Genomic DNA, 12387 nt, shown 5'->3' with positions numbered 1-12387 from the left:
TCATGAATGGGCTTTCCAAAGGAGAATAATAGACAAGGTATCTCATAAGACTGGGACATCCAATAAAGCTGACTGTTGGAAGATTCGGGATCTCCAGGTTCTTCAGGGGGAGACTTCAGAAACCTCTCTCATTCAGTCATTGAATTAGTTCCTTTAAAAAAGAGAGCAGTGCAGTCTTGGGCTTTTCAAACGAACCAAGGATGTCTGACTCACCCTGAGAAACCTCCTCCCCAATGAGTCTTTCTGCCTCTGGTGGGTAATGGGGAAGGAAACAGTTGCCTCACAATAAGGACTAGAAACATGCACTTTCTTAAAGTGAACATTTCCCTAGCTCCACAGGCAGCCAGACAATTCACTAAATCCCACAGCACATGGGTGTACAAAAAATTCCATTGCTTGAGTTCTGGCATAGTTAGGTGATCAAGCACTGTGGGTTAAACCACAGAGCCTAGGACTTGCTGATCAGAAGGTCGGTGGTTCAAATCCCCACAACGGGGTGAGCTCCCATTGCTCGGTCCCTGCTCCTGCCAACCTAGCAGTTCGAAAACACGTCAAAGTGCAAGTAGATAAATAGATACCGCTCCAGCGGGAAGGTAAACGGCGTTTCCGTGCGCTGCTCTGGTTCACCAGAAGTGGCTTAGTCATGCTGGCCACATGACCCGGAAGCTGTACGCCGGCTCCCTCGGCCAATAAAGCGAGATGAGCGCCACAACCCCAGAGTCGGCCACGACTGGACCTAATGGTCAGGGGTCCCTTTACCTTTAATGCGATCTAAACTGCCTGAATTGAAAAGGATTTTTTTTTAATTATAAAAACAAACAGAACCCTATTTTGATAGAACCAGAAATGTATAAACACTGAAACTGAGGATTTAGTCAAAGTAATCATTGTTGGGGGAAATGATCAATATCTGAAAGGTTATTGCATGTGTGTTTGGCAGAGAGATATTAAAGTTTGTGCCCTGCCTTGTGCAGACACAGCTGCTGAAGGAATCACTCTAGCCAGCAGCAGAGGGAGCTAAAGAAATGGAAGTGACAAGCTTTGCAAAGGCACTGAAACACCAGCTAAATTTTTAAAAGAAGCCTGTGCATATCGGAGAGAGCAAGGCTGGCAGCTCTCAGAAGCCCCAAATCTTCCCCCAAAGAGGCAGCTTCGCTAGGCCAAAATAATACTGAAAAAAATATAGTAAAGTGCACAACCTTGCTTGTTCTTTTTCTAAAATGTCCAGTCCTGCTAGCAGCTTGGAGGAGGCAGTGAAGCAGAGAGTCAGAGATGGCAAGATGAGGCGAGAGGAAGTGGAGGATGCACAACCCGAGGGGAAGAGATTGAAGCTGGGGAACGATGGAGGAAGCATTGGAATGAAAGGAAGAGAAGGTGGAGAAGAAGAAGAGGAGGAGGAGGAGGCAAGGAATGGAATGGCTTCCTTGGGCAGAGAAGAGTCTGGGACCCAGACAGAGGGAGAAGGCCAAACTGTGAGTAAAGACATCTGAACTGGTGGTGTGTGTTTGGGGGTGAGGCTTAAAGGATGACTTTTGGGGGACACACAGATGACTTGCCTTTGTGAAGTTGATCAGGTTTTGCACTAATGATGCTGTCCCGCCTCGTCAAGAACAGCCAAATGTATCTGTTGAACCATTGCTCTTTTCACTCTGAGTTTGCAAGGTGTGACACTGACCTCCTGGTGAGTGTTCTGCGAGAGTCACTCGCTTCCGAGAGACGAGTTTCCCAGTCTGCTTCCTTCCACTCTCGGTGGGACAAGGGAGGAAAGTCCTGAGTGGGCTAGGGGCTGCCGTAGTGGTCCATCACTCTAGGCCCTTTGCTTCTTCCTAGACTTGGAAAGAGCAGTCAGAGCACCTCGAATCTGGCAGAGGAGTTTGGTGGGTAGTGGGGCATGTTTTTAAGGAACGGGGGAATGTTCAGTTGGCTTGTGACTTTTCCAAAAGAAAAATCACATTAGGTAGGAGAACCAGTCTTTCTATTTATTTGTTTTTAAGTCTCACCATCATCTGAGTTTCTCAGCATAAACTGTGTTGGTATGTGTTCAGCGTCTGTACTTGATGGCAGGTGCTGGGGATGTAGCTCAAAAGCCTGTTTTGTTTTGTTAAATAAAGAAAATGAAAACAGATGGGTAGCACTTGACAATTTCTTTGAAACACAGACAGGTGAGATGCTTGCTCCTGCCTGTTACTTTCTGCACCTGTGTAGGTCTTAGCTCAGCTATTCCCCCAAATGGGGAAAGCAGAGTTTCCTAAGTGAGCTCATTGGCAGGATGGGAAGTTTGTGGTGGTGTCTCATTTTGAAAAGCATGGTTTATCTCCCCAATCTCTCTCCTGCCCACCCGCCCCCAATCCTGGGTGCCTTTCTTGAATTGAGATCTGCTTCCTTGACAGATAAGAAATCAATGACTGATACATGCTTTTGGAAGGATTTACAGACCTTGCTAATTTGAAAGGCAGAGAGTGTTTTTTTGCTTGATTCATCCCGCTGGCAGGATTATTTCTCTGAATGCAGCTGTTTTTTGCCTGCCTGACAGCACACAATTAGTATTTAACACATCATCGTTGGTGTACAACGGCAAGGAGCAGGCATGACATTTCTCTTCTTATCCCTCTCTGCTGCCTTGCATTTGGTGTTTGTGTACTGTTCAAATTCACGGGAGAACTCTGTCTGTGTTGGATGCTGCGCTGTCAAACTGTAATTGAACAGATCTTGTTAGTAGCTGCTGGAGAATGAAAGTCAAGTTGACTGAACCTCTTAAATGAAGGTGTAATTGAGTGGGATTGGGAAGTTACTAAACCAGGCAAAACATTGAACAGATCTGAGGCAATGGCTAAAGAATATTTCTTGCTCTTGTCTGTAAACTGCATGTTTTTCCACACCCTTCCGTTTTCCTGAGCTGTCACTTCAGGGGTAACTTTTGACAGGGTCATGCTTCTGTTTAAGGAGGAGGTACCAGGAAATTGTGGTGGTTTTCTAAGATACATTTATATCAAAGTTGAGCAGACAGGCAAGGCATCTTTAAATCTGTCCTGTGGGGAAGATTCAGGGCAGACCAAAGGAAAGTATGTAGTTAAACTTGGGAATTTCCTCCCAGAAGAGGTTATGATGACCACTGACTTGGATGCCTTTAAAAGAGGGTTAGACAAATTCATGGAGGATAAGACTATCAGTCTTGGCTAGCCAGGATGGCTAAATGTTCTACCTCCATTGTTGGAGCCAGTGTACTTCTGAATATTAGTTGCTGGTGAGTGGAAGAATGCTACTGGGCATGGTGGCTGTGTTCTGTCTCTGCTGCTGGAGGTAGCATGCCTCTGCATATCAGTTTCTGGGAATGACAGGTGGGGAGAGAGTGCTTCCCAGCTGAGCATCTAGTTGGTCACTGTAAGAACAGAATGGTGGACTACAGATGGGCCTTTGGTCTGATCCAGCAGGGCTTTTATGTTATTGAAGTAGCATCAGTTCCCATCAAAGCAACAACATGTGTTTTTCATAAAGTACAGATCTGTTAATATCGGCTCCATATTGCAGGTGGGGAGGGAAGAGGTGAGACTGAGGGACTTGGCTTGCCCAAGGCAGTTGACTGACTCTCTGGCATAGGTGAAATTCAAATTGGTGCCTTTCTGATCCGTTGTCTAAGCTTACAGCTTTTAGGTTATAGCAGCATTCCAGATCCTCCTTATAGACTAGGGCTATTGGACTGGTGTTTCTCCAGATGTTGTTGGACTACAACTCCCAACATCCCTTGACATTGGCCATGCTGGCTGCGGTTGATGGGAGCTGGAATCCAACAACATCTGGCAGGCTGCTGGCACCTTCTGATCTGATGTGGAGATGTATAGACGATAGCATTCCACAAGTGGACAGGTGAGTTTCCCTCTTTGTTCATTTTTTATTGCTTTAAAAAAGAGGTTTTGAAGTGAAGCTGCGCTTAAATAGTAAGGGAATTCCAGTCAATCTCCCACAATGCTTCACAAGAAGAAATCTATTCTCAGTCTTGCAACTGGAACATTATCTATCTAATATTCCCAAAGGCTTGAGGCAGAGCAACAATTAGAAGAATGATTAAATTAAACGATCCCCTCATTTCCTGACTAAAGCTCAAACTTCTAAAGGGTGCTTAGTCTTGGACTACTGTGGGAAGGTACATTTGTTATTAAGAGTTGGGAAGAGGAAGCCACCAAGAACCCCTCTCTCTGTGTGTAAGTGGCTCCCTACTTATGTGGGGGTTACGTTTCTGGGTACCATGTGAAATCATGTATAGTAGGGAACATAATCTAAAAAGCCTGTAAACACCCTCTAAACCTCTGGAAACCCTTGAAAAAACCAAAGAAAGGAATATATGACAACAACAAGAAGATGAGGAAAATAATAAAGTGAAGATTGGACAGAACTGTGAATACTATTTGGACAGAATTGTGAATATTAAAGCAGCAGCAAGAGAGATGTTTGGATCCCTTTCGGAGCTTGAATCATGGGTACCCCCAACAAAAATTTAAAAATTTGGCTTTGTAATTTGGAATTAACGTGATTTGATTGGTTTGCTAATAAAAATTATAATAAAAAAAGAAAAAACCAGCAGCACTTACTAGATTGGCACGAATGGTGGCAATGGTAGCTCTCAGTCTTCCTCATCACTGGAGTACAATGTGGGAACAACAACAAGCAAGGTAGACCGGTACCCCTAAGTGCCTGGCTATGATTAGGAGGTAGACAGATACCCCAAAGTGCTGGGGATTGCTAGCCACTTTCCTGTTCTTTTTGCTCCATTTTTGCAGTTTCCCCCTGCTCTTTTTTGGGCCGCTTTTGTACCTTTTTGCAGTTTAAATAGATTTATTTATTTCCCTGCAGCACGCTTGAGTCGAACCCATGTAAGTGGGGGAAACACCTGTATTGTGAAAAGCAGCCTTCCCAGACCTCCATTCCTCCAGGTGTTCTGGATTATAACTCCCATCAGGCTCCTGGTCTAAGATGCTGGGAGTTGTAGTCCAAAACCACATAGAAGCCACCAGATGTCTTAGGCTACAACTCCCATCACCGTCAGGGTCTAGGATGGTGGGAGCTGTGCCCCAAAACATCTGGAGGGCATCAGGTTTGAGGATATCTGAGTGTCTGTGGTGTGAACTTAGAATCGTGGAGATGGAAGGTCCTCCAACCTCTGCTTAGAAACCTCCAATGAAGGAGAGTAATAATGGATAATGGAGAGTAATAATGGGGGTGAGGCAGTCAACAAGGAATGTTTGGAGATACAGACAGACAATGGCACAAATCTGTCTCTCATTACCTAATCCTTGCAATGCCAGTTCCAGGTTTTGGAGGGCATTTGGGCAAGGCACCATCCCTGGACACAGTGTGTCTACATTTTCACCAGCATTCTTGCCAGCTACTCCTCTTTCTTCTCATTTGCTACCACCTGCTTGCTTGCCCTCCTTACAGCTGTCTGGGTCAGAGTGAGAGATGGTGCAGAGAAGGAGCAGGTCTAGGGGGTTCTTGTCATTTGGCCAGACTGCTGGGGCACTGGCAGATTTCCAGTGATGCCTGCTGTTGGCACCCTTGCTGCTTTTTACCAAAGGCAGAACCACAGGAAGTTGCCTTACACTACATCGGAGCAATGATCCATCTAGCTCAGTATAGTCTACACTGACTGGCAGTTTCTCTCCAGGGTTTTAGATCATGGAGATGCTGGGAAGTAAACATGGGGCCTTTTGCATGCAAATCGCATGCTGCCCCACTGAGTTGTGGCCATCCTTCCATCTCATCCAAATTCAGATTCAGTCACTGCCCCTGAATCTAGTCCTCGATGTCCAGAAAATTCAGGTGACTGTGATTTCTCTCTGCATTTGTTTGTCAGGCGGCAGGAAGGGGGAATATGCCATGTCCCCTGAGAAAGTTTGAATGAGCATCAGTTCAATGGCTTTGCTCTCTCTCTCTCTTTTTAAAAAGGAGAATCTTTTGAACAAACCTAATAGCATTAGAAGTCCAGGAAATCAATGGGTGCACTGTAGAAAGATTTCCTAATAGTCCGTAATGATTTCTATTAAAGAAGTACATTTTTTTTAAAAAAAGCGTTTATTGGGCTTTTGTAAAAGAAATTCCACATTTTATAACTGTTCTTTTTACAAATGTTTGCTTGTTTGTGGATTCTGCAGCAGCAGCTCCTCTTGGGGGGGGGTAGAAGCAAAGGAGCACCCCAGGTTGTTATGACTTTGCTAACCAGAGTGCAAAACCTCCCATTGATTGTACTTGAAAAAGGGCGCATGAGGAGCAATCCCCATGGGGCATAACAGAGACATAGCATGAATCCTGTTCTCCTTCCATGCAACTCTTCTGTGGATACTGCTCCATCAGCCTTGGTCTGCCCTCGGATAAGCCACACTTGCCTGAATTCTTCCAATCAGTCTATGGGGTGGCCTTGGCTGTCAGCTTCTTCTTCCTCCTCCTCCTTAGTTTCAGTTTTGCCCTTGTAGAACTCAACAGGGGAGGAGAAGGATTGGGGACAAAGCTAGAGTGAGCTGGGTTTTTCTTTCATTGACTCTTGTGCCACCTACTGTTAGCCTCCCTACCTCGCGCCCCACCAGTCCCAATGTGCACCAGCCGTCAGTGCAACTCCTCCTCCTTCGCTCATTCATTGGCTGTTGCTTTGCCTATCACTGGCTATGTATGGCTTGACCCCCTATTGGCCTTCCACCCCATCAGTCCCAGGGTTCACCAGCCACTGCCACAAGTCTTCCAGTCTTTCCGTACCCACGGAACATGAACTCAGGGTGGGGGAGATTGGATCGGGATGTGGGACATGATTTCAGGCCTCCTGACCTCAGTAATATACTGAATTCACAGGAGTGCAACCTGAGAGGGGAGAACAGGATTCTTGTGGATTTCTACCAGAGAGCCACCCGTTCATGGCTGCTGCAATAGTGGCAGCCAAATATTTGGGTGTTTTGCTTGGCATGTTCTTAACCACTTGATCCCTTTGATCTGCAGAACTGGCACTGTTATAGGTGCCACATAATACTAGTTCTGCATTTGTAAAAAATCAATATTTTAGTGTGGTAGCACTCACACTTTGCAACACTCTGCCTATTGACACCAGGCAAGTTCCTTCACTATTATTTTTGGCACCTGTTAAAAGCCTTTTTTGTTTAAGTCACACACGGACATGCCATGTGTTTTATTCCAGTTTTTAGGTTATTGTTGATGTTAATTATTTTTGAATACAGTGCTACCTCGGGTTAAGTACTTAATTCATTCAGGAGGTCCGTTCTTAACCTGAAACTGTTCTTAACCTGAAGCACCACTTTAGCTAACGGGGCCTCCTGCTGCCGCCACACCGTTGGAGCACAATTTCTGTTCTCATCCTGAAGATATGTTCTTAACCTGAGGTACTATTTCTGGGTTAGCGGAGTCTGTAACCTGAAGCATATGTAACCTGAAGTGTATGTAACCCGAGGTGCAACTGTATTTGAAATAGTTGTTTTTGACAATTTCGTTTGGTTCTTTTTGTAAACTGCTTTGAGGGTAGTCTCTCTCTCTCTCTCTCTCTCTCTCTCTCTCTCTCTCTCTCTCTTAGAGTCAAGTCATTTATAAGTTTTATGAAATAAAATAACAACAAGGCTTAAATTGTAGTCAGGTTTCTTCTGTTCCACAAACAGGCATGTATGTCCTGTTGGAACACCCCCTGCCCTATGCTCAGAGGACAACCCAGACTAGGAGTGTCCACCTCCTTTACTAGGTCTTTCTGGATTAAATGACATGGCTTTGCCAGGCTCTTCAGCTTCAAAAGACTTACTCCTTGGACAGTCCCCATTGCCAATGGCCCATCCAGTCCAACAGCCTGTTCTCAAAGTCACAGATCAGATACCCCAATGGGAAACCCACAAAGAGGACATGAGAGCATCAGCTTCACATTCAGCTAGCGGTGGAGTTCAGTATAAGCTTGGCAAAAGAATGAGTAGTGTTTCATTTCTGTAATCTCTGATACGAGCCTAATTCATGCATAGCAAGAGAGGCCCATGAATTCTAAGTGTATGTCTTTCGCATTGCACCCAGCTCTGGCTGGTGGATCTAGCAATTCTAGGCTGGATCTAGACACATCAAAGTAGCGTTTCTGTTTAAAGCGTTTTAAATTTAAACAGAGAAAACAGGTAGAGAAAAACGGGACTCCACATCGCCCTCTGGTGGCACAATGTTATATCGCATATACAACACATATAAATCACTTTTTCTTTGCCAGTCTAGCTGAAACAAGCAGATTCTCTAGTCTTTCCCTGCGTTAGGGAACTCTGCTTCTGCTGCTGATAGCAAGACACTTTCATCTTTTGCATCTTTGCTCTCCCTTACGCAACTTGACAGGAGCCAAGGCTGATGTTTAACTGGAAAATAAATGAATATATACAGTATCAAGGGGTTTTTTGTGGTTTTTTTTTTTTACAAGAAATTCATTTCAGTTTTAGGAAGCTGAGCAACACTTGGGTACTTTCTGGGTTGTGTTTTTAAGAAAGTTGTGATGAGAAGGACCCGGCAAGTGGGGCCAATTGATTTCCTGCCAATTCTGGCTTGTTTGTAGCTAGTACATTTTCTCCTCTTTGGGATCTAAGTGTTAAAAATATCAAGGAATGGGGCTTTCTCCACTTCCCTGGGGAAGCTGCTCCACAGCTTCATCATTCTTGCTGTTTTATTTTACATTTCTTGCAGTGTCACTTCTTTTAAAGATGCAGTGCAGTTGCAAAGCAGGCACCATGTCTATTTTACTTCCTTCCTTCCTTACTTATTTAAGTAATTTCAAAAGAGTTTACTCCAGCCTCCCTGCCCCCTTGAAAGGGGAGGGTGCTGTGCTTCAGATGGTGTTGAGCTAATGCAAAGCAGGGCTGGGCCAGATCTCACCACCAGTGCGGGTCAACTTTGCAGATGGGCAGGAACACCCTCCCTCCTCATTTCTCTCTGTCAGTGCCCAGCATGGAAATGCAGCAGGCTGCCATGGGAGGATAGTAAAGTAAAGGGACCCCTGACCATTAGGTCCAGTCGTGACTCTGGGGTTGCGGCGCTCATCTCGCTTTATTGGCCGAGGGAGCCGGCGTACAGCTTCCAGGTCATGTGGCCAGCATGATTAAGCTGCTTCTGGTGAACCAGAGTAGCACGCGGAAATGCCATTTACCTTCCCGCCAGAGCGGTACCTGTTTATCTACTTGCACTTTGATGTGCTTTCAAACTGCTAGGTTGGCAGGAGCAGGGACCGAGCAATGGGAGCTCACCCCGTCGTGGGGATTCGAACCGCCGACCTTCTGATCAGCAAGTCCTAGGCTCTGTGGTTTAACCCACAGTGCCACCCGTGTCCCTGCCATGGGAGGGTACAAGTGATCTATTTCTTCTCCAAGATTCTTGCACTGGCTGAAATGAAGTGGCCAGCCTAGGGGCTCAAAGTAAGAAAGAGCTAGGCAAGTGGTGAGACATATGTCACTGCCCTGGTGGGTGTAGAGGTCCTGTCCCAAATAGGGACTTTTATCAGGTCTCTTCCCCCTCCATCCTTAGTAACCAGTGGCTTAGTTACTCCACTCCACCTCCTTCCACACCACTTGGTTATCTTGACTGCAGGCTGTCAGCCCATGGTCAGAGAGACGCCAGCTTTTCTTAGGGAAGGGTTGTAGATCAATTGCAGAGTATCTGCTTTTGTGCACAGAAGGCCCAGGGTTCAGTCCCCAGCATCTCCAGCATCTCCAGGCAGGGCTGGGAGAGACCACTCTGCCTGAGACTTTGGAGAGCTTGCTGCTAGTTAAGTAGACAATATTAAGCTTGATGGACCAATGGCCTGAGTTGGTATGGCAGTTTCCTATGTTGTTCAGGAGCATCCATAGATCAGTGAACAAACACCTGCTTTGCATGCAGAACTCCCACTTTTAATCTGCAGCATGTAGGTCTGAAAGAGACTCCTGTCTGAAATGTTTAAATTGGCCCCAGTGCCTGTCGCTTTCCCAGAAACTGAATGTGCTTCTTTGCTTAAGGATTGTGGCCATAATTGCACTACAAACACTTACTCCTACTCATTTATCTGCATCAAGCTGCCATTTAAGGCACGACAGCAGGGTGGGTCAGTTGGCAGCCTTGGCTTGGGATGAATGTGGAAAGGCTGATTTTGTTTTGTTCTGTTTGCTATATTTTAGTGCCAGGAATATTATGCCTTTGCTGAGGACATTTCAGCACCCTGGATAGTAGCAAACCCTTTTTAATAAAAAAACCCAAACAAACCAGAAGTCATATTTGTTTTTTTTTACAATGGTTTGACAAAGGGCCGGAGTTCAGTGTCAGAACACATGCTTTGCATGCAGAAAACCCCAAGTGCAATTTCCAGCATCTCAGGGTAGGGCAGGGCAAGACCCCTGTCCCAAATCCTGGAAAGCTGCTAGACAATACTGCACTAGATGGGCCAGATTCAGTTGCTGGAAACTGCAGGTGGCCAGAGTGCTGCTGCATTCAAGTGCTACTTGTAGGTTTCCAATTGGCAACTGCTTAGTTCCTGTGAGAACAGGATGCTGGGTTAATTGGGCTACTGGCTTGATTCAGTAGGCTTGTCTTCCATTTTTAGGGCAGCTTCCTATCTTACTCTGCCTTGTGTGTGATGGGAAGGCCCAGCGGTTATATCCTGGGCTGTGCCCAAGTCCAAGATCTGAGCCTGAATCCTCACATTAGATTTGTGCAGGTAGAAGAAGACTACCCTCTGCCAGCTGCAGACTGCTCAGCATGACATCTTATGTTCTTCTGTGCCATTTAGCAGCCAACGACTTAGAGACATCCCCCTCCCACCCCACTCGCAAAGTTTTTATGGCCAGTTTCCTTTGTATCAATTTCCAAACGTTTATGAAAATTACAATCTTCAATAACCATTTTCCCAAAGATGAGTCGTTGAGCTAGACAAAAGCTGCAAACATTATGCAGATGGCTGCAAATGGGTTTCTGCCTCACTGCAGAGTCTTTCTTTTTGCAAATGGTTTGGAAGAAATGGAATGGAATTCTTGTGTGTGTGTGCAAGTTGTGAATGTATTCAGAGACAATTCCAGGGGTGTCCTTTTGCCTCCCCCCGCTGCTTCCTCTTCTGCTGGTGGGATGAATATGAAACTCTGGCTGAGAGGTTGCAATTATAGCATTGTTAGGAAGTGCTGAGCAAGACATTAGCTGGTCACTTGGATTGGGTTCCGTCATTTTTCACAGAAACACAAAGAAGTTCAAAATGATCAAAACTATTAGCATCTTCCTTGCACCAACTGAGTTCCCTTCAGAGAAGGCTGCACATCAGATGTAAAACTTTGGACAATAGTCTACCTGAAATTGGTCCATATGTGAGAGATGAGAGGAGCAAAAGTCTAGGCTCAAAGCCTCTTCAGCAATGAAGCCTATTTGGTAGCCTTTAATTAATCAACAAAACAATTGATTTAATTTGAGTTATCTCTTGGGTTTAGAATGGGTTATAGCCATTTTCGCAAAGGCAAATGTTTTTGTCCACAAGACTAGATGGGTGGAGGAGGAAATGGACTGAGTGTGCATTTAAAGACAAACTTAACTACGGTAATTCATGCCTTCCAGACCAAAGAAGCAAACTGAAATGCAGCAGTCTTATGCAAATTGCTCTTCTCTGAATTTTGTGATGCAGTTCTCCAGCCAAAAATGCATGTGTACATTTATATTAGTGAAAAGAACGTGCAAAAATGCTTTATGCTAGGGGAAATTGCTTGGAAATTGTAGGCAAACTTGCATAGAAACATGTCTATATTAGGAGAAATTTGTACTAAACTGCTGATGAATCTTCATGAGAGTTTTTTAAAATAAAAGTCACCAACAGATGTGGAAATGTATGGAAATGAATATAAGATTTGAAAAAATGAGAAACTTAGAAAACTGACATGGACAGATTTTTCTATCCCTAAGTGAGGAATCACCCAAATTGCATGAAGGAATCTTGCACCTGCAGAACTTTGCTCGTGAAACTCCTATGCCCAAACTGGGGGATGCACATTCTCACTGCAGCCCTATACAGTGTTACCTTGGTTCTCAAACTTAATCTGTTCCAGAAGTCGGTTCCAAAGCCAAAGCGTTCCAAAACCAAGGCATGCTTTCCCATAGAAAGCAATGCAAAATGGATTAATCCATTCCAGACTTTAAAAAACAACCCCTAAAACTGCAATTTAACATTAATTTTGCTACCTAATGAGACCATTGATCCATAAAATGAAAGCAATAATCAATGCACTGTACTGTAAAATAAATAAACCAATATTGTAGATGATAAAAATTAAAATTATTATTATTTTCTTACCTGCACTGATGATACTCATTGTTTGGATGGGGGGCTTTTATCCATTTCCACAGTCACACAATCAATCAATCAATCAATCAATCAGTAGC

The 12387-nt window shown here is 44.7% G+C and overlaps 1 protein-coding gene across 15 annotated transcripts in view; it reads left to right on the top strand.

Annotated features, from left to right (window-relative positions):
* Window positions 1-1067: 1067 nt before the first annotated feature.
* Window positions 1068-12387, top strand: part of RBFOX1 (RNA binding fox-1 homolog 1) — a 1472193-nt gene continuing 1460873 nt past the window's right edge. For 9 of the 15 annotated variants that reach the window (XM_053365865.1, XM_053365877.1, XM_053365871.1 and 6 more), the window contains exon 1: window positions 1068-1472. In XM_053365865.1, coding sequence (XP_053221840.1) covers window positions 1221-1472 — 252 coding nt within the window. In that variant the 5' untranslated portion in view covers window positions 1068-1220. The remainder of the gene's footprint in view (window positions 1473-12387) is intronic. The other 6 variants (XM_053365872.1, XM_053365866.1, XM_053365867.1 and 3 more) reach the window with 1 other exon arrangement.

This window comes from Podarcis raffonei, chromosome 14 (genome assembly GCF_027172205.1).
Source record: "Podarcis raffonei isolate rPodRaf1 chromosome 14, rPodRaf1.pri, whole genome shotgun sequence".
In the NCBI taxonomy this organism is placed as follows: domain Eukaryota; kingdom Metazoa; phylum Chordata; class Lepidosauria; order Squamata; family Lacertidae; genus Podarcis; species Podarcis raffonei.
This window is presented reverse-complemented; position numbering and strand designations above follow the sequence as displayed.